This window comes from Ursus arctos, unplaced genomic scaffold (assembly GCF_023065955.2).
Source record: "Ursus arctos isolate Adak ecotype North America unplaced genomic scaffold, UrsArc2.0 scaffold_27, whole genome shotgun sequence".
Taxonomy (NCBI): domain Eukaryota; kingdom Metazoa; phylum Chordata; class Mammalia; order Carnivora; family Ursidae; genus Ursus; species Ursus arctos.
The window spans coordinates 3,845,770-3,872,041 of record NW_026622952.1 but is presented as its reverse complement, the minus strand read 5'-3'; the positions used below and the strand labels follow the sequence as shown (position 1 = coordinate 3,872,041).

The following is a 26,272-nucleotide window of genomic DNA, read 5'->3' as shown; positions in this document are numbered from 1 at the left end:
TTCAGCTTTCCAGCCATTCCATGATCTGGTCCTCACCCACTTTTCTCCTTTGATCTCTCACTCAGTCTTACCAAAACTCTCTCTATTGAGATTAGTCTGCCCACCATAAATAATTCCTACTAATTTTCGTCTTACAACTTCTGCCCATGTGGTGTGCATCCTTCGGACAGTATTACCAGCCTGGACTCTTCCTCATCGCCACTCCCATCAGCCTGACCTCACTTATTAAAATCCTGCTCACCTCTTCCATTAACCATCCCCTCTCACAAGGAAGCTTGCAAGCATTAACTTTTATTTTGGTCCACTTATATCCACTTCTCTAGTTAATTAACTATCCATGTTTCTCATACTGTATCCTGGTAGCTAAGTATCAGTGGGGATCCTACCTTGTGATCATCAGTTTCTAACAGAGCACCTACCTCCAGAGAAGATGAGTAATAAATAATTTCTCACTAAATAAATGTTCTGTGTTTTTTAATAAGGATATTTACAAACTGTGATGGCTGCTATTACATTGAATACATACAATGTAGTGATCAGTTCCATTTTTCCTACACGTGGTCATATTTTGAGTTACATTCCTTCTGGTGGGACTGGATTTATGTAGATCAATTGACACATTTTCATGAGGTTTCTCCTGTGACTGATAAAGTGGACTTGTGAGATGGCCTTTTAAGGTCATAACTTTTCAAAAGAGGTTTTTGCTTCTTTAGAGCTAACTAAACATAATGGGCTTTGAACCCACAACTTTGGCTTCTGTAACAGAATGCTTTACCCATCAGAGGCATATGGGTCCTGGTCTATTTCAGTTTGGTTCAGCTATTTTCCATATAAATTAGCCTAATTCATATCAATGAGCCATGAGTGTGGGCAATCATGCCCACAAGTACACTCAATATAGGCAGACGCCCCATTTCTCCCTCTATTCCATCCCTTGTGAGCGAAGGCAAAGATTCAGTATAAACAAATGATTTTAACTTTTCCATGGAAAGGGAGTGATATGGGCAGAGGGAGATCAGAATGGGAAGCAACTCAGGGAGATACAACACCCAGAGTAATGACTTCATTGTCCTCACACATATAAATCAAATATAAAATCCCTCCTGACTTGAGTATTGGTCAAGTTACTCCTACGCTTGCTTGTGGATGTATGTCCTTGGATTAATTTCCTTTCCAGCTGGATCTTAAATAACATGTTTCTGATCCTTAAAGCCCAGGAAAGAAAGAATTCATTTCAAAAGAAAAAAAAAATCACATGTGATAAAAAAAATATACAGTGCCAAAAAATTCAACAGCAAAATGCTTCCTGAGTAACCCTGAGGAAGCCATGTTATGCAGAGAAACAGAAAACTCCCACAAGGGAAGGCCAAGATACTGAAGGTATGGTGGGAGGGACTGTGAGGCACATGGAGGGACTCCCCAGCAGCATGGACTCAAACCTTGAAGTAAGAGAACTCCTAAATATCTCAGGTTGAGTTTCCTGTCCCCTTGGTAGGATGAAAGCTGGGAGTCTAAATTAAACTAATTTTTATTTAAAAAATTCAATATCCTCTGCACACCTAAGTTTGAGAACGGAGATTCCTACACACTATACAATCAGATGGAAAATCAGAAGAGTCTTACAATGATTTTAAAAAGGAAATGAAGCTGGATGAAAAGTTATATAATATAGAAATCAAAGGTAGAAGAGAGAAAAATAGCTTTAAGACTGAAAATGTGATTTGTAAACAAGTCAAGACCTGAGGGCAGATTCTGGCTCTTTTCCAGGATTTTTAGATTTTTTTCGTTTGTTTGGTATAATTCAATTTTGCCCAGTTACTAGGGTTCAGGCCTTGTTTTCTTGCTCTGGTGTCAGGCAGCGTAATGGAGCCAAAAGGCCCCTAGGGGGCAGCAAAGAGACCCGGGTTCTATGAGACGCTCTAGCAGAAGGGCCACCAGAAGACATGGGGGCCTCATTTCCCTCATCAATGAACGAAAGACTTGGGTTAATTCACTCTCAAGAAACTACACCTCAAGATACAGGCCACCCCAGTGGAATATTTCATCACTGTCATTGTTTGGAATTACTGGTGCCTGGATAATAAAAAGCAGACTGACTGTTACTCCTTTTTTACTGTTGGGAAGTCCTTTCCAGATAATGCATGAACTTACAGCCCAAGACACTCAAATCACTCCCACTGCCCCTCTTGGTCCAGGCCTGCCTGAGAGTCTTTTTCAATTCCTGAAGTCTACGACTTTTCTTTTCTTCATCAACATTTAAAGGTATCTTTGGCTTTTCTCTCAGCATTTTCCTGCTGGCCTGGGAAAGATAGCAAACCAGGATTGTGTGGGTTACCAGCAGAAATGATCTTGCAAATTGGCAGGGAAGGAGGCATGCTGTAGCCTGCCAAATGGTGAGTGTTATTGAAAGATGTAAAATACTCCATGACTTTGATAATGTAGAGAAATGGCTTGACATGAACTCTAACTGCCAGCCAAACAGAGGAAGTGACAGCTGATCCATTAGGCCTTCTTAGTTCCCAGGCATGAAGGTTCTTGTTGGTCCCCTGTGGCTTATTCAGAATCTGGCCTGAAGTATTAATTTGCAACCTGCTAAGAGAACAGTGAACTTGGATAAATACAGATAAATACAAGTCAACACATTTGAAAATGCTCTTTTCCTTGTTTTGTTGAGTTTTCTCCAATGAGTATAGTATTTCTAAAGAGCTCTAAAGTCGCTTCTTGCATTCCTTATGCATGGTTTTTACCAGCTCTGCCAACCTGGAAAAGCCTTAAGTGTGCAGAGGCAGCAATACGGAAGCTTTAGCTGCCGAGGTGCCAGAGAACAGGGAGCAAAGTGGCCCAAGGACAGAAACCTCAGAAGTGAGTAGTCTCATGTCAATTACCACCCCACTCACCTTTTCTCTGGCCTACCCCAGACCCCAGTGATGACGTGTGCTCAATGTTCATTGTTAAACCCACTCCCAATACCTAACCTCCCATCTAGGTGTTCTTTTCTGTTTCTTTTTTCATCTTTTGGATATGTCAACATTTTTGGGCTTATGGGGCGGGGGGGGGGGTGGGTATTGGGGTTTCATTTGCCTTCCAGGTAATTCTTATTTTAGAGAAAGGTGGAAAGGGAGAGAGAGGGGGAGAGAGAGAGAAAGAGAGAGAGAAGGTAAGAGGGGCAGAGGGAGAGGAAAAGAGAGAATCTTAAGCAGATTCCCCACCCAACACAGACCCTGACGTGGGGCCTGATCTCACAACCCTGAGATCATAACCTGAGCCGAAATTGAGAGTCGGATACAAAACCGACTGAGCCACCCAGGCACCACCTTCCAGGTAATTCTTAACTCACCTATCTTTTGTCTGTCTTACAGTTCTTGCTTTTTAAATTTTTTTCTCAGCCCTGATGCTACCTTTCTTTCAGTCCCTTACTATCCCAGAGTCATAGCAAGTTCTCAAAGCCCTGAGACACCAGTGACCTCAGAGCCCATGGCAAATACTTACACATTATAGTGGGACATCACTCCTGATGCCAGAAGCCTATGGAACCTGGAGGAGGAAGGATGAGGGAGTAGTAATAAAGGATAGAGAAGGAGGGAAGATGAGGGAAACACTTCAGAGTGTAGCACCCCCTCTTACCCTAGGAAAGAAGCTTAGCCTAAGATGGGGGCTGGGAGTACCAGGAGACTCCCAGGGGTCAGGGGGCAAGGGAATTATAAAGATCTCCCGGCTAGTGTGGTGTGGAGAACAAACGTATCTTTGGAGAAAATCTTTACAGGCAAAAAAAAGTCTTTAAACAAAGTAGCTTTCATATTCCACTCATATTTTATTGAGCTTACATGATGTGCCAGGCACCACACAGGCAGAGGGTTGAACATGAAGGACAAGGCTCTTACTCTTGTGGAGCTCACACTCTAGTACAGAAGACAGACAATTCAACAAGCCATTGACTGCAAGTGTGACACGTATCACAAAACAGACGGTACAAGAGGCTGTTGGAGCATCTCAATTTGAAAGAACATTTTGACCTTGTTAGGAAATGAGGGAAAAGCCCTAGAATGTCCTTCCAGGGAAAGCATGGGGTAGAGTAACAAAAGGGTTTGAATCCCACCAATGCACACATTCCACCGCTGCGAGAGTTGGCCCCAGCTGGATTGGCCTCCTCCAGATGCAGGTGCTACTTCCATGGTATTTAACTCCTGACTTCTACCTGGATGCCTCTGCCTGATCCGTTTCACCAGCATCTCATTCAACCCAGACCGGTGCCATCTCTCACAATATTATCTCAAGTGTAGAGGCTACAGGGAAGCAACTGCCTACAAACTAATTTCAAAAAATCAATATAAGCTCTGTTTGCATTACGTTGTTTCAAACTCTTACCCTTAATCTACAGCAGATGATTAAGGAAGGACGGAACCAGAGTACTACTGCTGACTCGATCGCTTTCAGAGAATCGCAGAATGCCAAGGCCTAAGGGGTCTTTGGGGACAATTTAGTCCAGGGTTTCTCACCTGGGGTGGGGTGTTCTTATCCAAATGCCTGGCAAAGCTTTTGCAAATTTCCCATCCGGCCTATGCCCTACTGCAATTCTGATACATTTGGGTTGGAATGAGGGAAGGGGCTGGCAGCCTATTTAGAACACGATCATCAGGAGATACCAGCATGTCTCTGATAGTTCCCTCCACCCCTCCCCACACCCCCATGGAAAACCACTGATTTAATCCAGTTCCTCCTTTTACAGACTGTCTGGGACTAGAGAGGTTAAGAGACTGTGTTGCACTTTATTTAGTAGTAAACCTGGAAGTGGAATACAGCTCATAATATTTTTATTGTTTTTCCATGCTTTGGGATCTAAAGGCAGGACTAGCTTTGAGGCTCCTTCCAGGCTTAACCGCCAGCTGGCATTTCTAGTGACAGCAGTGAACATGGGGTACGTTCCAGATCTCTGCAATGGTCTGGGCCCAGGGACAAGAAGGAAATGCCCCTCGTAACCTCGCCTGTCTTAATGCTGCTGAAGCCAGGGGTCTTTGTAGCTGGATAGAGTAACCCACGACCCCTAATACATTTACTATAGAGACAAGTCATGATGGAAGGAGGATTTGTCTTCACTCCCCTGAAGCTGGGGTGTAGAGAGGGTCTCTCTAGTAGGACCCTTAGGTCCCAATCCGTGTTTATTCCTCCATGTCACCAATGTCAACCTTTGCTCTGCATGCTCTTTCCAACTGACAGGAGCTGGTGACATCAGTTTTTACACTGAAACAACAGAGAAAGAAGACTGTCCTAATGCTTACAGCTGCACAGACATTGGGCACTCAGTCTCTCCAGCAGGAAACACCCCACCTTTGCACGCAGGCTAGAGGACTGGGGTATTTTGAATATATTCTGAATTTTGTCTGGTCCACACTGGCCCCCTCTCTATATGGCATGCTAGGATTTCAGATAATTTTTCCAGACAAATGGAGTAGAAAGAAGTTTTATTTGAAAGCCAGTAAAAACATTCGTAAGAGAAGAAATCATTCCAAAATTGTACCTTCGTCCTTATTTAAAGAATGTATTCAATGTGGTATATTTTCTGAGCTTCCAATTAGGTATTATGCCAGAGGACACATGTATCCTGCAGGGATTACAGAAAGCTGGAGACAAGGGAGGGAGGGACAGAGAAGAAATGGAAAGAGAAACACAGACACTGACACCCAGGGAGGGAGAGGGTCATGGAAAGCCAAACATGATTAGGCACACTCAGGTGAAGACAACCTCGATTCCAACAGGTGTTTGACCCTTCCCAACCTTTCCACTGGAACAATCTTTAAAATTAAAAAAGCAACTTAAACTGCAGTCTCTCTCTGGAGAGAGGAACATTGGTGAATGCTCTTGTCCTGAGTAAAACACTGGTAAAGCTTTGAGGTACAACAACGGACCATGCAGACACAGAGGAAACTTTCACTATTCCCACTATCTGTCCCTTCTTAAGATGCAAGGGGCCTTGGTCAGCCAGAAGGCCAACAACCATACCCCTGCTATGAAGCAGCTGCTCTGCAGTGGCTGGGGTCTTTTCCCTCCTTCGTACCCACCCACCCATAAATGCATGCCACAACTACTCTCTCTCCCTGGGAATCAGTCTCCACGTGCATATTTTGTTCTGGGAATCAAATTCCTAGCAATGGCCAACATGAGACGTAGATAATTGAGATTATTTCCCATCTGGGAATGGTAAGAATATAATAAAGGGGGTAGAGATAGGAAGGACATGGGAGCGATATGCACAGTTAGGGAACTGTGGAGTTTGCACAGATGGACCTCAGTCTCCAGCACCACAGACAAACAGAACTTTCTGCAGTCACAGAGATGTTCTGGGTCTGCATTTAGTGCCTATTAAACACTTGAGATGTTGCTGGTACAAATGAAGAACCACATTTTTAAGTTTATCTAATTTTAATTAATTTATAGCTGCATGTGTCCCAGTGGCTTCTGTATTAAACAGGGGAGGTCTAAAGGATACACATTAGACAAAATTCAGCTAAGGATTCTAAACTTCAACATATCCTTCTGCTTGAGATCTAATGTGCAAATTCAAACAGGTACAAACAGGGGAGCTAAGAAATGCCATTTTTTTGAGGGCAAACTATAGACCATAATACCTCTTGCCCTGTTTAAGGATGAATAGTAATAAAAAAATAAACATCAAGGATATATCTTGAGACATAAAAGCACAAACACCTATTTTTCATCATGTAGTGCGGGAACCAAAAATATATTTTGAAAATATTGCTTAATGTTGCTTAAATTCTCAATAATACTCAAGAATAGGAGCACTTTATAAAAGGCAGTTGAAAGATTAGCTGTTGAGTCAACAAGTTGAGATGAAAAAATAGGTAGCTGAAAATCAGGAAGAGATAAAAAAAAGTCATTAGGTGAAATAAGGAAAGAATATACACAATTGAAATGCAGTCACAGAACCGCAATCTGCATGAAAAGTCCCAAAACACATAATCAGTATTGTAAAAAATCAAAGGAGCAAGCTGAAGGACGCGTTTTCAAAGCTCCATAGGAGTGTAGATTAAAAAAAAAATGCAAAGAGATGCAAACAACTAAAGTCGAGATGAATAAATGGAACAGAAACAACCATCAAATACATAATCAGAGGAAAACATTCATAAATATAAAGACACACCCAAGGTGCAGATTGAAAGAGTTGCTGAAAGCTGGCAAAATGAGTGAAAAGAAACGAAGAACTTACATACCTTTTTTTTTTTTTTTTTTTTTTTTTACTTTACAGAGAGAGTGCATGGGAGCATGAGTGGGGTGGGGGGGGCAGAGGGAGAGGGAAAATCTCAAGCAGACTCCATGCTGAATGTGGAGCCTGATACAGGGCTCGATCCCACGACCCTGAGATCACGACCTGAGTCGAAAGCAAGAGCTGGATGCTTAACCATCTGAGCCACCCAGATGCCTCTTTTAATTTTTTTTTAACAATTTATTTGAAGAGTCATACATACCTTTAATAAAAGGTTTGTATTTCAAGAGTTAGTAAAAAACTACGAGAGTGTTCAGATAAACATACCTCTCTTCCCCCAAACCCTAAAGAAAAGTGGATGACATAAAAAAGAATGACACAGCTGTTTCTGTCAAGTTCGTCACATCACGCGTGATCGTCAACTGAGTATATGCACTTTCGAACTCCAGACCTTTCACTCACCCTAAGTCTTTTCCCAGAAATACAGAACAGAATCATTTTTAAAATAAGAAAAAATACTTCTAAAGTGATAATGTAATAAGATAATTAAAATGCAAGTATGTTGAAGGGGTATTAGTTTTTTTTTTTTCCTCAATAGTCAGTATTTCATCAATAATATTAGGCTTTTTTCCTTGTTAAAATATGGATGGTGCTGCATCTCCAGCATTTCTTTCACAGACTGTTCAAGACGATTACATTTTGAACCCTTCATAAAACTACATTTTTAACAATATTCAGAAATTAGTCTAAAATAGGCTATAATTTTTCATAGTTATATCTTTTATGACTGCTAAAACTGTTCAGCTTTTATGTATCATGATAAAATCAGATCAGAAGATTCTTAAGGTCAAATCTTCCATGTTAATCTTGCTCAGAGTACACACGGTGCTTTGCACTTAGTAGGAACTTAATGATAATTTTAACATACCCTGTAATCTGCATTTTCAAAGTAACAATGAACTGCAATATATTGAATTGTGTCTGTTTTCAAATATCTCTTTTCCTGAAACTCTTCGGAATTTGTCAGTTCACACACTGCATCTCCCGGACAGCGGTGACATCTCTCAGCCCTGCTGCAAGCTCTCTCAGTGACTTGCCCATTCTTCATCCCATAGACCCTCCCTCCTGAACTTCAGACCATGGGAGTGAGCAGAGCCAGGCCTGGTCAGGCCCCCTGAGGCTGTTCATAAGAACATAACATCAGGGGCGCCTGGGTGGCACAGCGATTAAGCGTCTGCCTTCGGCTCAGGGCGTGATCCCAGCGTTCTAGGATCGAGCCCCACATCAGGCTCCTCTGCTGGGAGCCTGCTTCTTCCTCTCCCACTCCGCCTGCTTGTGTTCCCTCTCTTGCTGGCTGTCTCTCTCTCTGTCAAATAAATAAATAAAATCTTAAAAAAAAAAAAAAAGAACATAACATCAAGTGGGAAAGGAGAAGTTCCATGGGGACCGTTAGCAGCCAGCTTCCCCTCACCAAGAACGGACCTACGACCTATGTGCAGAATCCCTCCCTCCACCTCCCCAGTACTCCCTCTCTCCCCTCTCTCTGATACCTTGGGATTTTTTCCTCAGTCCTGAAATCCAGGAAGTCCAGTCAATTTGAATTAGATTTCTGCTGCTTGCCACTGAAAGAGACCTGACTAATAACTACATACATAAATAAAATTGAAAAAAAAGTGTACATAAATTTAGATTTTTAAGCTTTTTGTTGGTTAGAAAGAGGTGCTTATTGTTACAGTTTAAATTACTGTCTATTCTCCTAGGCAACTAACACTATGCTTCCACAATGTTTTATAATTGTCTGTTTATATATGTACCTCTCTAGGTAACCCATTTCTGTGTAGCAAATTATTCTCATGCCAAGTGGCTTAAAATAATCATTTTATCTGATCTTACCATATAATGGGTCAGGAATTCAGGCAGGGCTTGTTGAGTGAGTCCTTGGCTCCATGGGGCACCCCCAGAGTCAGCTGGTAGTATTCAGCCAGTAGCTGGTCTGGTCTGGCGAGTGCAAACAGTTTCACTCAGACGTCTGCTCTTGGTAGGAATGACTGGGCTCAGCTGGGCACCTCTTCCTCCCCATATAGCTTCACAGTCTCCCATGGACCACCCAGATCAGACTTCCTACATAATGGTCCAGGTTACAAGAAGAAGGACCTGGAAACCGGTAGTCTGTAGGCCCTGGACCCAAAACTGGCACCTCATGGCACCTGCTATATCATAATGGTCGAAACCAGACCAGATTCGAAAAGGGGGACAGTGCCGAAGAATTGGTGGCCTCTTTTATCCTCTGTACCTAGTATGCTCTGAGCACCCTGAGAGCAAGATATGTGCTTTATTGATCTTAGTGTCCCTGGATCAAAAATCACACCAGAAACACAGGTAAGAAAGGTAGAGATGTGCCGTCAGAATCTGGACCCTTGGAAACATCCTTAAGTAGCTGCACTAGCCTTGGACTGCCCCCCTCTCAACTTCCTGAAAAGAAAAACAAGCAAAAAAACTCCCACAAACATGTGTTTTAACTATTGTTAATAAAAGGTCAGACTGGATCTGATCTTTGTCATCTGTATCAGATCTTAGAATGCAATTGAACAACGTTCACAATAACAGTTTTTTTGGAGGGGGCAAAGAGGATCAAACAATTTTTACCTAAACCATGCTGATTTCTTAATTTCATGTTAGGGAAAATTGATTTTTTTACATCAAAAATTAAGGAAATATACTTTTGAGTACATGATTAGAAAAACTTAATGGTAACCATTACAGAATTTAAATTTTATTTAAATTGCAAGTAACTAGAGGAAAAGAAGGGAAACAGCACATATAACTCAAAGAATACAAAGGAAACACATGAAACAAAAAACAAAATGACCTCAAATTAAAAGTTCTGGGACTGCCAAAATATATAATGATTTAATTCCTCTGGTAAAAGACAAAGACTCTCAGTAAAAATTAAAAAAAAAAAAAGAACTAAGCCCCATAGTAATACACTTTTTATAACAGACACAACTAAAATAAAATGACACAGAAAACTAAAAAGCAGGGAGAGTGGGTTAGGGTGGGGTGAGCAAAAATAATCAGGTAAAATTAAAAGAAAGAAGAGTGGGACAATCTTAACAATAGAAAATACAGTCTAACATATTAACTAAGAAAGGTTACTTGATAATGTTAGCAATGTTACAAATATGATATGATATGATATAATATTATAACATAATATAATATCTGCGACATTTCTCTACCAAATCATTTTGAAATGCTTTGGTAAGAATATAGTATAGTGCTAAGCACATTTACAAGTATTGTCTTACTGAATTCTTACAACCGTACTTTGAAATAGGTATCATTGTACCTAAGTTACAGATATGGAAATCAGCGAGCCTGGCTTAGAGGACAAGATGGAGGTGAAGCTTTGGAAGTGCAAATGGAAACACACACACCCAGGCAGAGCTGGGGTCATGCTTTGAAATCTGCTTAAAACAAAGGAACCTGCAGGAATAAAGCCAGCAGCTGGCTTTCATTCCCATGGCTGGTGGGAGGGTGGAAACCTCATTTGAAATGGAATCCGGAAACCCTGCAGGGGGCGCTCTCGGGCAGGCAGCACAGCAGGCTAGATACCCAAGGGGAAGGAAGGTAAGAGCGATTTTGACAAGGGAGGACATTTTTCACATAGAAATTTTATGTCCTGCTTTTATGAAAAAGAAGCAGAAGTCTCTCTGCCCCAGCAACAGCGCAGCAACCATCACTTGCAGCCAATGAGAAACCGCCATAACCTCGAACTTTTGTTCTTCCCCAGTGAACTTTTGTTCAAATCAATCCTCCCCAGTTTCCTCCTAAAACCTAATAAAAGTTGACCTTCCTTTGTCTTTTTTGGTCTTGCCTATGGTTTGCCATAGTTGGCTTGTGTCAAATTGCAATTCCCCTGCTCTTTCTGAATTAACTCATTTTGCTTCGTAAAGTAACTGGCTGTTTTATTTTTAAGGTTGACAGGAATATTCCCTCTCTTCCCCAGACTCCAGGGTGCGGAAGGTAACAGAGATTCCCAGGCTGTGGGAGAGGCCCCCGGGACCTAGGGCGTGGGTGGGAAGTGGGGGGCTCCACATGCCCACGAGAGGAGAGCTTAGCCAGAGAACGGGCTGTTGGAAGGAAGGCTGTTCTGAGCTCCTACTCTCTCCCTCTTTGCAGGACAGGGTCTGGCTTTGCGAAACATGGGGGATTTGGGGGAGGTTCTCAGGCTGAGGACTGAAAGCATTCAGGCTACATCCTAGTACCATTGCTGGTACCCTGGCCCCAGATAGGGCATTCTGAAAGAGCTTTGCTCACTCTTTAAAGAGCTAAGAAATAGCTCAGGGCCTATTTTTGACTTGTTAAAACTCAGCTACTGAAGCTTTTCTGCTTACAAACCATCAAATAATAATGTTCAGAGGAGCAAGCAGGACTACACACCGGAGCAAAAAAACCCATCAGTTACAGTTACCACCGAAAGGTGCAGCCTTACACTTACACACTCCAGCCCAGTCATTGTCTTGGTTGGCTGGTTGGTTCAATTGTGTTCGGACTTTGTATTGAAATGTTTTACAAACATCATTAAGCTCAATGGGTGCAAAAAGTCACCAGAAGAATTGTTGAAAGCACCAATGGAAGAGACGTTTGATTCAGATGGGGAGAAAAGTAAAGACGATGCATGAAAAAATTAAAAGTGGATTTTTAAAAGTGTAAAATAGTGCATGTGCTTTTGCTTGTGGAAGTGAGCCATGGATTGGGCTGTTGCAAGGATTCTACAAGGCAGAACAAATCGGGCAAGTGCAAAGCATATTGCACGACAGCAACAACCGGGAAAAGCGGTGAAAGAGTGGCTGACCACATGGGGCATTCCTTTGGCCGGCTCAGATGGGTAGGAGTTGTTGGGGAGCTCATTGGAAATGTGGGCAGTGCTACGTGAGCCATGGCAGCCCAGTGCTTTAAGGCAAATGTGAAACGAACAGTTCACCTGCAACACCTCGGGATCATCAACACATTTACAGTGTGCTTCGAACTGCTGTATTCTAGGAAGGGGAGCCAGCTATGAAGTGTACATAAGCAAGGGAGAAAAGTCTCTGCTGTCAAATCTGTAAAGAGTGCCTTCTCTTTCCCTTCTGTCGGAAAGATACTCTGGGCTACAGCTTACACCTTCTCGTCATTGGTTGGGGATCATAAACATTTCGGAGCTTGGTATATTCTTCCAGGTTTCTCTTTGGGGCTTGGGTCCCAAGTTCTCAATCCTCGGGGGAGCATAAAGCATTTTCAGGGACTGACCTGTCACAGAGGCTGAGGCCACGACCTGAGGCCTTCGCTGCCCTTGCCCAAGCTCTGGTGTGGTAAGCATCCAGCACCATAGTTCACAGAGTGAATGCACCACTGAGATTCTAGACCTAATTCTGCCACTAGTCAGCTGGGACTTTGGACAAGTCATCTCGCCTGTCTTTGCCTCATTTCCTGAGCTCCGGAGTTCCAGCTGTATCCACTCCAAGAAGCCTACAGTTGGAAGGGAGCAGGAATGCCACAAGGACCCGGTCCTCGAGAAGGGCGCTGCAGCCCATAGGTGAGGACATGTCTGCCAACAAGCCTCCCTTCTCTCGGATTCATTTTTAAGAGACTCTGACCAAGTTCAGTGGGCACGTGGTAGTTACGGTCTTCTTAATTACTTCTCGCCATCTATCAGCTGCATTCTATGTCTGATGCCCATCATGTTTCCAAGACCAGAATTACTCCACCAAGTAAAGGATGAAAATAACTGGTTTCCTGCCTTCAGCCTCTCATGAAGTCATTTCACTTACTTTTAGAGGAGGATTAATGAGGTCTAATTTTCTTTTGCCAAAGTTACTATATTTAACAGACTTTCCAAATTGAAAGACCACATGGATGATCTATAGCTTTCTGTAAATGTGTGAAGAACTAAATCATTGTTCCACCCCACAGAGAGATTTGATTTCATCTCTTTTCCCAAATTTGGGGGAAAGATTTCCAAAAGGAAAAATGGTAGCTATTCCAAAACAATGGTTAAAGTTTTAAGGTATTGACTGACTCATATCAATGACTTAAATTGGCCTGGAATATTTCACAAATATTTCACTCTGGAGAAAATTAACATAACAAGTTATTTTTGTGAGCACCAGAACACATTGGTCTTTCATCAGATAGAAAGCACTTCACTTACGTATTTGAGAGCTGCACATTACTCTAACACAGTTCCTTCGGTTTCTCAGTACAATAAGCAGTTACACTTTCCGGGTGTATAAATTCAGATATCAATTATGTGATTAGCAATTGCATTGCTAATTAGAATTTTGTTTGTGACAGTCAAACACAGCTTCCTACTTAAACTGTGAGAATGTTTCTTTCTTTAAATATTTTATTTATTTACTTGTCAGAGAGACAGACTGAGAGAGAGAGAGCACAAGCAGGGGGAACAGCAGGCAGAGGGAGAAGCAGACTCCCCTTTGAGCAGGGAGCCCAATGCAGGACTCGATCCCAGGACCCTGGGATCATGACCTGAGCCGAAGGCAGATGCTTAAGGAACTAAGCCACCCTGGTGTTCCTGTGAGAATGTTTCTATACTATATTTTTAGGCTTCTGAAATACATCAAAATAAGAATGACAATAGCACAGAATGTTACCCACAAAACAGGCCTATCCTTCAGTATTAATTTTAGAGTCAACAAAAGAGCCTAAGTTAGCACCTACAGGCAGCTGCTATCCACCTGTCCCTCTCCACTGCTCTAATTCCTCAAGGTCATCCCTGCCAGGGCACTGTTTATCAGCAGCTCTGCCCCCACTGAGGCACCCCTTGCAGTACCCGTGTCATCCCTGTGTCTTGGCCTCTGAGCACCTTGGCTGACCTGACCACCCGGCCAGTAATGGACTGGAAAAGAAATCCACCATCGACCCACCACACACAATTACAGACAGAGACCCTCGAAGTCCTGGGGACAAAATTCCGCAGAAATAGGAAGAGAAGTCTGAAATACAGTTGGGGCACATCCAACTATTTGGTAGAATGTCGTAGATGTTCTAGGGACCTGGTTCCACTCTTGGAGCTCCTGCTCCAGGCACTGCTCACTTTGTCTCCTTGGTGCTGCTCCTTGGTGTCTCCCATGAGGTTCTGGGCTTCGTTCTGTTTTCTGCCTGCCTGTTTGCATCACCTCCACCCCTGTGTGCTCTCTCAGCACTCACCCCTGCGCGGCTCCTGTTCCCACTGCGCCCGGCTGCTTGTAACCTCCTAGTCCCTGCTGCCAGCACCGGATTCACACAACCTGGGACCCCACCTTGGAGGCCTCCCTCAAGCTCCAGCTGAGGAGCCACGACCAACCCCAGACAGCACACCTGTTACCCGGCTCTTGAGGGTTTTTGGTTTTTAGTTTGTTTTTTGTTTTTTCTTTTAATTCAGAGAGCTGGATCCCAGTCTCTCTCTTTTCAGCCTCTCCCTGGCAACTTTGGATCAGCTGCTCGGTCTTTTTCACACATCCATGTTCATACTATGCCCTATCACTGGATAAGAACACTTTTGCAAATGACACCTGAGTTTTCCAAGGTCGTCTGGAAATTTCGTAATGGCCTTTCGAGCATTTCCGCTTGTGGCAAGCCCTTGTCAACTGGTTGTTCTCCTCAGTCTCTGCCCAGACTCAGTGGCTTCCTCATCTCTGCTGAGACATAATGCTGAGGTCCCTGGGGCTTCACTTAGGAAGGCACAACTCCTCATGCCCAGTCAAGGCCACGCTACAGTAGTTTTCCACTGCAGACCAGCAACAGTTGGTGACCAGACGCTCCCTCAGCTCCTCCTTTTCTAAAGGGCCTAGAGCTGACAAAGGGTGGTCACTTGGGACAGAAAGTTATGCTCAAGCAGAGTGAGCTACCCCTCTGTTTTGTGGAGAAGGTGGGGCTCATTCGATGGTTTCTTGACAAAGCCAGAGGATAGCAAGCAGCACGGCTGGTGTGGACTGACCAGAATAGACACCTATGGCTCATTGCTTACCAGGCCTACGTTGCATGGGCAAGAACAGCGAGGCTTCAAGAAAGGCTTGCAGAGTCTCAGAGTTGGAGGCAGAACTGGAACTAGAATTCTGGTGTCTGAGCCTTTTATAGACCTTGGGGGCCAGGGTACCTCAGAACATGACCCACGGGCAACATGCAAACTCTTGGCTTGTCCCCGTTTTAGGTGACACTGAGGAATTTCCTATTTCAACTTGTCCTCTTTGGGCTAGTAACAAATAGCTAAAGAAATTTCTGAACACTCATACTTTTCCCCCTTCCTGAAGTCCTGATTTTGCCTGAATTCTATTTTCCTGTCCTCCTTTTTTTCCTCCCCTGCCCCCCAACAATCTAGAACCTTTGTGCAGCTACAGTGATTCCACCAAAGCCAGTCCTCCCTCCTGCCCATGGAGGTAGAAACTAATATAGTGCCTTAATATTCCTAGGGAACATCATTATCATTTGATATGCCAATGTGATAATGGGCAGTTTGCCAGTCTTGTCATTTTAGAAGCAAATTGGCTTAAGTAATCACCTAAAACACCCTCTTCCAAGGGACTTTTTCCCCCCTACATAGAAAACAGCACCTGTCATTTCCAACTGTGAGGCACAGAGAAAATATTTCCCCGACTAAGTAATATAAGGGATTCACTGGAAGCTTTTGCAGGCCTTCCATTTAAATAAAACTCTTTTTTTAAAAGATAAAAATTCAATGCATGCTCACAGGATTTCAGTGTTGTCAAATATTCAATTTAAACTCTCCCTGTTATTTACATTCTCATCTTAACAACCATTATTACACAAGGGAGTTTTTTCCCTGCAGAGAGCATTCATGCAATGTGGTGCTGGTGTTATTACCCAAGCGATTCTTGTCTCCTGTATGCTGTGTTCCAAAGCCTTATCTCCATTGTTCCTTTTGTCCCTCCAGTGCCGAGTGGGCGTTCTCCACGACAGCAGACAGCGCTTTTCCGTCTCTCAATAGTCAGCCTGATTCAAATGGGATCGATTGGAGGGAGCCAGAGCCCGAAAACCACTGCAGCAGCACTGTGCCCAAGGGTGTGAGAGCTTCCTGCTGCCCTGCCCTGTTCTCACTGCGGCTTCCAATATGAAAAGTGCCCTGCTTCTTCACTGTCTCATAAAGGCATTTGCCAGCACGCCTAAAACCAGGCTAAAGAATGTTGCCTCATTTCTTCTCAAAGGGCCCACCCTTTGTGTGCTGTTTCTTTCTGTCTCAGGGGCCTGGGAATAGTAACAGGCTGTTTGGGCTGCGACAGGCAGGCAGTAACAGGATGACTCTTGGCAGTGATTGATGGCAGCTATACATCTGTGCGTTTGATGACACCTAGTCTGCAGAGCAGTCTAACTGTCATTGTGGCTGGGAGGAGACTTTTCCTTCTGCTGCCCTGGAACTGCACCTGGATTTGATCTTGGAATTAAGGCTCTTTCTTTAGTTGTTTTCATTGCTAACATTTTAAACATATTTGGCGGTAGAATTAAGGTAGCTCTTTCACAGTAAACTGAAACCAGGGGCGTCCTGGACAATTGCACAGTCAAGAAAATGAAGAATGAATGAGTCAGAACCATATCATGTGAGAAGTAAGCCTCGACTGTCCCAGGCCACCGTCCTGTCACTGCTAAGGGCACAAGGTAAAATACCAGAAATGCTCTGGACATCTCTGGGGCTTTCTGGTAGTATCATATTCTGGGCAAAGGAATTGCCAACTCTGTTTAGTGATATAAGTGGCATCAGTGTCACCCTCATGAGATCTGGTCATATGAATTTGTCTGCATTGCTTTAACTCAACTCCCAAAGACTGAAATAATCTTGATGCAGGAGGCATTGCTTCATTATATGTACAATAGTAAAAATGCACAGTCACAGTCTTTAGTATTCCATTGACTTCCCCATGTTATATAGCAACAGGAGCCATCTAGTCCATACCCATCCCTGTGTTTCACCCAAAGAAGCTGGGCCTAGGGTGAGGAAAGTAGCTTGCTTTATGAAAGCCCGCATTTTTCTCCTGGCAGAATATGGCTAAACCTCCAGCCTCCTAAACTTCAACTCCCTTCTTGCTACCGCACGATGATGCCTCCTAATTCATAAAGTTTCAAATTAAATTCATGATTATTTCTATAAATGATTTAATGTCTTCAGATAATCGAGCTGCTGAAACACTATATACTATATAAATTCCATATATATTAAATGTGTACAACCATATACACGCATGTCTCCTTTCTCCCCATCACCTGTCAGGACTATCAATGTCCCATCTAGTAACCATGACAAGGCTAGCAGGAAGAGGGTTGTAAGCTAGGAATGGCTGGTGGAGAGAGCTCACCAGGAGAGCAGGACCCAACTTACTCAAGGGAGAAGTCAGCAGTATGAGTCTGCAAGACTGAAGGGGCTGGTGAAATAAACATGACTTCTATGTAGGGACCAGTCTTCAGGAATGAGGAACACAGGAGCTGGGTTTTGGAGAAAGCAGTCAGTAGCTGGACATACCTTGAGGGCTGCACAGGGAGACACGGCCTGATGTTGCTTGAATGTCTATTCTGAATTGCTGAGGTCCTCTAGGCCTGCAGGCAGAAGGCAACAGTATATTCCCAAACCCGGCTCGCTGCCAGGCAGGGCTCTCATTTGCTCAGAGACAAGGGGGACTCCTAACCCCATGGTGCCCCTAACATGACTGGGCAGAAGTAAGGTGGCTCCAACCACACAGGAATTCACTCATCCACTCCCAGGGATGAGTGTTTTGGCTATGCACCAATACCTCCCTGTTTCTCTAATATCTATGATACAGAGAACTTGAATCATAGGTCAGATTTCTGAGCAAATGCATAGGGAACTCTAGTCAGTTAACAATGAAGACAAATTTAGGGTGCCAAAGGGCGGACATGTTTAGAGAGCTGGAAGATCTTTGAACTTCATGACCATTGTAGTAAGTTAACTTTTTGAAGTAGGGGGCTCGTGTCTAGTAAGCTGATTTATGCAGTAGGTTAAGCTCAAACTCACAAAGTTTATGACTCAGCAATGTCTGTCTGACATTTATTACCACTCAACAGACTGGCAGTCATAAATCCAGCTTCATTTTTACAGTTAAATAGCTCCTATCATAAGACAAAGGAACAAAAGGAAATATTCCACAGCTGTGCTATTCATCCTGCGTCTTATCAAAAAATAGACAAAAGTATAAAAATGAATAGGTCATGTGGTAATAGGTTCATATTTATTTGCATACATGCATGTAGACTATGTACAAATACCATGTAAAAATATGTGCTGAATTCTGCCTGATGCGGATGCTCTGCCTATGGGAACACGGTGAGGAGTCATAAGTCTTATCCTTCTGTGTTAGAGCAAAGCTCTCATGAGCTTTCCTCGCTAGTTGCAACTGTGCAGTCCTTGCACTGAGTCAGAGCCTGACAGGTAGACAGAGCTCCAGCCTGGGGTGGAGGTGGGGGCAAGCAGAGGAAGTGAGACAGAGAAAGGTGTCCTTTGGGAATTCACATTGACAGCTTCTGAAACTCTGGGCTCTGCTCTTCTGGGAAGCTGTTCCCTATTGGAGTTATACCAGCATCAACCCTCTCCCATGTAAGGTTCTATCTCAACATGTAAGTTTTGTTGTTGTTGTTGTTGTTTTTGGCTACACAACATAATTTTTAATGCTATACAAAGAATACATATAAATAAGTGTAGGGGGCCTGGGTGGCTCAGTCAGTTAAGCGTCTGCCTTTGGCTCAGGTCATGATCCCGGGGGGGGGGGGCGGGGTTTTGGCTCTCTGCTCATCAGAGAGTCTGCTTTTTCCTCTCCCTCTGCCCCACTCCGCTTGTGCTCTTTCATTCAAAAACAAAACAAAACAAGCTTTAAAAAAAGAGAAAAATAAATAAATGTATATATAAATACATACTTTTTCATATATATTCTTTTTTTAAATGTTTCAAGTTTTTGTTTAAGTTCTGGTTCGTTAACATATAGTGTAATATTAGTTTCAGGAGTAGAATTTAGTGATTCATCAAGTTACTTACAACACCCAGCGCTCATCAAAACAAGTGCCCTCTTTAATACCCATCACCTATTTAGCCCAACCCCTGCGCCCCTCACCTCCAAACCCCTCAGTTTGTTCTCTATAGTTAAGAGTCTGTTTTATGGTTTGCCTCCCTCTCTCCTTCCCCCACCCTTTTTTTGAAATGTGAGTGAGCAAAATGAGAGATGGGCAAGATAGTTTTATAGGTGTCTTCCAGCTCTCACACTGCATGGGTCTATTTTACATTGAATAATTATTAGCTAGTTGGATGGTGGAAAAGAGGGGAGAAGACAACATGAAATTTTTATGTTCTTTAACATTTGTAACTCTGTAAGAAAAGTACCATTAGCCCCATTTTAAACATTGAGAAACTAAAGCTCAGAAAACTTACATAATTTGTCCAAGATCGTAGAGTAAGGAAATGTCAGAACCATATTCTAAATCCAGGTTTGTTTTAATTCTGATACATTTCCCCTATAGCTTATGCATTATCTGAAATTTAGTATTCTCTAAGTAACTACTAATTACTATATGCATATATGATGAACATAGCACATGCAACTCCTTAGCACTTGTTTGTTATAAACTGGATTACTAGAGTTTGCAAAAAAAAAAAAAAGATAAATAGATTTTGGTTTTGGTTTTTGCTCTCTGGGGTGTCTATCTCTACTCTCAAAAAAAAAAAAATCTTTGGCTAAAGCAGATCGTTGCAAAGGAGAAATGATTTGTTTTCTTCAAATCCCAGCAATATGTCAGAGAATATCCAAAATTCACAAAAAGTGGGAACTGCACTGTCTTGTGCTCAGCATCTACAGAGAAAGGTGTTATAGTAGCGGAGACACGTGTTACTATACAAAAATGGGTAAGGATTGAGTTTAAGTCCTCCCAGAGAGGCTTACCATTCATCTGGGAAAATGGGAAGTTTCTGAACCAGTGAGTAACTGGGAGAAAAGCTCAAGTACGTGGTTCATTCACACTTCAAAACTATCAAAGAGTAAAGGGCTGATGCAATTCCTCAGGTGGAACACTCACCTTATTACCACACCCCCACGGATGGCTTGTAAAGGGTACTTATTAGCTTCATCACAATTAAACTCTCTACATCTAAAGGACACAGAGAAATGGTAGCTTATATAAAGAGGTAGGAGATAGGCTTCTAATTGGCCTTAAATTAAATGGTAAAGAAGTGGATAATGAAGACAGAGGCTTTAAAAAAAGATATCGAGTCAAAAGTAGAAACTTGCTGAAATGGCAAATATTCTCCATATACTGACTATATTTTCCTGTTACTAACACTTTTTTTAAATAACAGCAAGTTCTAGGTGAGCAACAGAGCAGTGGAGAAAAGCACAAGGTACTCCAAAGTTCTGAATATGTGCTCCTTATGGTCCATCAACATGATAGCCACAAAGTCAATCAGTTAGTGACAAGAAGAATTAATTCAGAAGAAGAAAGGAGGGAAAACTTGAACCACTTATTCTTGCTCCGGAAGCCAGCTGGACACGTAGAGGACAGAGATTGTCTTTTCTCTTCAAGATGTGCTCTCTCTGATGTTCTGACAGTTCTGTGTAAAATAAGAGTTCTGTAGATTGCCCTCCTTCCATGACGACTGCCGTTCAATCCATTATTCTTATGCACAAACGAGGAGATTATATTTTTGACAAAATAGAGGAAGATCCCTACTACCTTGCTTATACATATGCAACATTAATAATTTCCTTGGAACTAATACTAAGGAGGCTAATCCCATCCTCCCATTCTGAGCTTCTTGGAGATGAGTTACAGCTAGAGTAGTGGACTGATAGGACATGGGGTTGACACAACATGGTGACTTTGGACTATCAATAATAAAATCATTAACGCTAATGTTGTTATGCACACTGATTAACCCTTACTCTTAGCTATGAAGACAACTTCAAGAAATACAAGAATATACAGTAAAACATTTGATTTCAAAACAGAATAGGTGGTCACCGAGTTGACCATTACAGGAAACCTTATCTTACCATCATTGGTAGTCTAACAGTCAGACTTTTAATCATTTGAAGAATGACAATTCAAGTAGAAAATGTGCTAAGAAAATAGCAAGGATGCAAGACGGGAATTCATTATTGTGCGTATCAATTTCACTTTTATTTCTTTAATTAAAAAAGGAATAAATTTAGCAGCCAAATGTCCTACATTTGTACATTACGTAAACATTCTGAAATTGAAACAGCCTCTGCAGAGCCTAGTGCCCACCTGTGCAATGAGGATATTTGAGATGGTCTTCAAACAACCGCAGATGATGTCAAAGTTTGACCTATAGCAATAGTTAGACTGTTCTTCAGAAACAATGTAACCTGTTAGTGATAGTTGTAGGTGGGGGGACAGGTAAAATAGGACTTCTTTTTCCTTCACTCATATAATTTGAAGATTATATAATGTGGTTTTTAAAGGTCAGAATGAATTGGTAATTAAGTTGAGGCATTTGAAATTAGCAAATAAAACTGCTACTCAGAACAGTGGCTAAGGAGTAATTAATCATACAGGGAAAACATGGCAGCAGAGTAGAGCCATGGTAAAATTAGTTTCTAAATAGTTGCCGTAGACCCTTCAGATGATGCTACTAAGAAACCATGAGACATTAATTCCTTTCTTTTCTGTTTAGGCTGTATCCTTTAAAAAAACAAACAAACAGTTTTCAAAGTTTTTCTAGGAAGATACAAACCAAAGCAGATGTCCATCCAAACAACCTCTCTTGCAGGTATTCAGAAACATGTGGACTCGTTATGACTCTTCCCTCTATGCTTTACTGAACATGTCACCACAAGCATGACCTTAAACCCACTGCAATTAATTTTTAAATATAAGTCATTGATAATTGTTGGCATTTTAACTATTATAATACAAAATTACTTAATACTCTCTTTAAAACCAGTGTTGACAACCCCCATCCCCAACCCTTGAGAAGGCCTGCTTTAAAATCTGCTTAAGAAAACATTTTGGTTTACTTCTAGGTACATTTGTTTACTTCTAGGTGCTACATTTGCCAGACTTGAGTTTGAGTCCATTCTGGGGCTCTCAGAGTTTCATTTTACACCAAGATATTTATATATTAAATTTGAAGACAAATTTACCAACATGAATATTACAATGAAATATATAGATAGTTAATTTGACATGCATATCTTAAACTAGAAAGCCAACTAAGGCAGCATTTATATAGAGATTTATATTTTTAAGCACTTGACGTTTATTAATTAGCTAATTAACACCACAAACCTATGAGGTAGTTTAGCATGACTTTAGTATGAATAAATTAGGTAAGAAGCCAAAAAAGAAAAAAATAAAACTTTCCCCTTAGTAATATGTTGATCAAACCTTTCTCATTCTGGTTGCAAAAGAACAACAATCAATTCTTTGTACAAGCTGGTCAAACAATGAATATTTAGCTTGGATGGAATGTAGAGAGGGCTGTTATTTCACTACCTGACAGTATAGAAAGTTTGTTACAGGAGTTTCAGTATGCTGTGCTTGCAGTGACTTGTCAGTAACACCTCACTCAAAGATCAGCTTTGGAGGAGGTATGGTCACTGTCCGGGGCTCAAGTTTGCCTCTGGGAGTATTAGCATTTTTCATCTGTCTCAGAGTCTTCTTCTCTTGTCTGAATGGTCTAATAAACTCAATGCAGTAGAAAGGTATAAAGACACTTGCAGTTCCAATTTATGTTTATATGTCATCCAAGAGGCAAATGAAAAAACAAATCCTATATTGGTCTTTGTGGTCAAGCAATTGCAGATGAGAGTTTTATTACTATTTTTATCAGCAAAAGGGATCACCGTGGTCCTCTCTACTTAGCAGATTGCTTTATGATGGTATTTATTTGTGCACTGGGCTGCGGTTATATATAATGAAAACTCATTAATTTGGGCTTCACTACCATGGCATTTGTGGCCACTGGCACAGGTGCTGGCCAGAAGCTTACCTCTGTGCTTGAAGAAGAAAGCCTCTTTGAAAAGTTAAGCGAATTGAACAACCAGATCCGTAGGAGTATTTTGTCTCTATACAAAGACACAGACGATTTCAACCACTTAGCAAGTATCTTTTTAAATACAAAGAAAAAAATACTCTAATATAAGGATTATTAAAATTATTAATACATTAAGCTTTTGCATTATGTTAATTTTGCATCATTTTTCCTTCATTGGAAGAAATTTCAAATGTCAGTAGTTGGTTACTTTAGTTGCCATGACTCCAAGTACTCTGGAACAGTGAAAATACTTTATATATTGATGATTTGGATAGTTTCTTTCAAATAGATAGGGTTCTCCCCCAGGTCCCTTGAATTGAGGTTTCACGGGAAATCCCAGGACTCATTCTTATCTCCCTGGGAATCTCTGCTGTCATCAGGTGGCCTTACCCGAACACCTCTACAACCACCAGGTTCCATGGGTCTGTTCCTCTCTGCTGGAATTAATTTGGCTATTTGAAAATATTTATCCTACATCTCACTCCCACGGGTTCCATAATGAATCTGAATGTAAGACATGACCTAATTAAACAAATATAACCATACTATACTATTACTACTACTAACAATAAATAAGAACAGAAAGAACAACAAATAGCTAGCTTTCCGAGCAGAAGTGTCTCTATCTAAGACTTCCGAATATATAAATAACATTCATTGGCTCTTCTTGTTTAAGACTTAATACGTCAACTCCATGGTACATTAGAACAATCGTTTCCCTTATTTATGCAAAAATAAAAAAAAATTTGAAAACAAACAAGCAAAATCTCTGGCAGGATATTCACTTTCACTTGACAGGTTGCCAAGGAGCAATGGTATTTAGATGAGGAATTCTGAAATGATCTGATTATTCTATCTGGAAGCTTATCTGTAAAGGGTTTGGCATAGCCCCTCTGTAAAGCAGAAGAGATCTATATTCACAGGCTCAACTCTATCAGGTTATTAAAAACAAAACAAAACAAAACACTTGAAGGTATGAGCTCACTCACTAAACATAAACAGAAACAAAGTTGGTTTTTTTGTTGCTGTTGTTCGTTTGTTTTTTGGGTTTTTTGTTTGTTTGGTTTTTTGTTGTTTTTTTGTTTGTTTGTTTTGTTTTTTTTACTTGGACAGTGCTTATTTTACAGCGGAATTGACAAATAAAGCATTATTTCACACACTGGAAGAAAAGTCATCATTGCAGGTTTGCAGCTCTGTTGTGTGCTTTCCAAAACGGCAAGATAGATTGCTTCCCATCAAACCCTCCTTCCTTCCCACGGGACAGCACGTGGCTGGTGCAGCTGCTTCTCCCCGTAGGCACAGAAACTAGCAACCCTGGTCCCTCCTGAGTGGGCCCTCTCAAGGGAGTGGTGCCAAATTTCAAACACCTTCATAACAACACTGTGCATTTCTAAGTCATTTCATTTATTGCTCACTGAGTTGTAACCACCTCAGCTCTCTGTGGAAAAACAAGGGACGCCCGGAAAATCCTGACACCAGGAGATCAATTGCCTGTGGTCACAATGTACAAAGGGCAACCCCAGTCAGAACACTGAGAAACACTGTGGAGAGGAGTTAAACGTCTGGCTTTGCAGCCAGCCTGCAGGACACCAGATCCAGTCACGACGGAGAAGAGTTAAACCCGGAGAAAGCTTTAGAATTTACACTCAGAGGCATTCCCCATCAGAGAGGAACAGTTTTCCAGTCTGTCATACTGGCCAGTAGTGTTCTTGCCAAAGTGACTGAACCTTGGCTCAGCGAGAGGACTTCAGTGAGGAATAGAGGAATAGGGGGACTCACTATACCCAAGGCTGTCATTTCTCCAGAACTTACGCAATTCTCCCTAAATCATCAGGACCCACATCAAAGCCCACAGTGCAGGCCAACTTCATAAGAAATACTCATTTATTTCCCTCTCATTCGGGGGTTTGTAATTCTTCTCTTGGATGCCTTTGGGAAAACATTTCATCAAGGTCAACTGCTGTGAAGACATTTTTGCCTAAGAGGATCACCATGCAGGCAAACTAATTCTTTTCCTAAGCTATTATTTTGGCAGCTTGCAAAGAGGACTTGGCTTAACCTTGAGAAACGTTTCTTTGAGTGATCAGAAAAAAGGATGGGCTTCTTCCTTTATTCACCCTCTTTATTCTTGTCATTCAGATGGCTAACCTCGTCCACCATTTTGAAGGTGAAATGAAGGAGTGGTATTTGTGTCCATTATGTATCTTCTGCTAGTAGTGACTCGTTCTGGTTCCGTGCATGTTGCCACCAATCATGTTTAGCGTGATGAAAAAATAATGTGTATTTCTTGATAAAGGTGCTTTAAATCTCAATCCTCAAAGATTTAATGGAATAATTTATGTTGAAGAAATCTAGAATAAATTTAGATCTTCCCACTGTCTTTAAGTTTGAGTGATGTTCCCACTGTTTGCTATAGGATTATAATTTAGAACATGTGCTAAATAGATCATCAGGAAAGAATTAAAAAATCCATCCAAATATCATAACTTACCACAAAATTAAAAGAAAGAAAGCAAGAAAGCTCATTCACTCTCCAAAACTAAGATTAGTCATATGTTAATTTGTGAATCCTCATAAGAAATGTTCATTGTTCAAGAAAGAATCCTCCTCTGGTGGTTGATAAGCAAATTCTCCAGGCAGAGAAATCCTGACATTTTTTTTTCTCATCTCTTGATTGATGTTTTCACTACTTATTCTTCAGGCTATAAGACAGAAGGGAACACAGTCTTACCTTCTTTCATAATTACATATTCCAACCCTACTCTCTCCTTCCTTTCCCCTCTTTCTCTTTCAGTCTCTCCCCCACATGACGTTAGCCATCAAATTAAAGTCAAATTTATATGATGAATCTTTTACATTCTAAATAACCTGTAAATATAATAACTCAATTACCAATGTCATCTCTATGTATATACAAGGAAATATATGTCTCAATCCTGTCAATCCAGAAGCTAAATTCATTATGAAAGTTCTTAAAATGAGAATGACAAATTGGCTTATATTTATGG

General features: G+C 41.6%; 1 protein-coding gene across 1 annotated transcript in view; it reads right to left on the bottom strand.

The window, feature by feature from the left end:
- Positions 1-21,364: 21,364 nt before the first annotated feature.
- Positions 21,365-26,272, bottom strand: part of ZMAT4 (zinc finger matrin-type 4) — a 274,740-nt gene continuing 269,832 nt past the window's right edge. Inside the window, exon 6 of the mRNA XM_048226301.2 lies at positions 21,365-25,966. Within this exon, the coding sequence (XP_048082258.1) occupies positions 25,951-25,966 (16 nt within the window). The 3' untranslated portion in view covers positions 21,365-25,950. The remainder of the gene's footprint in view (positions 25,967-26,272) is intronic.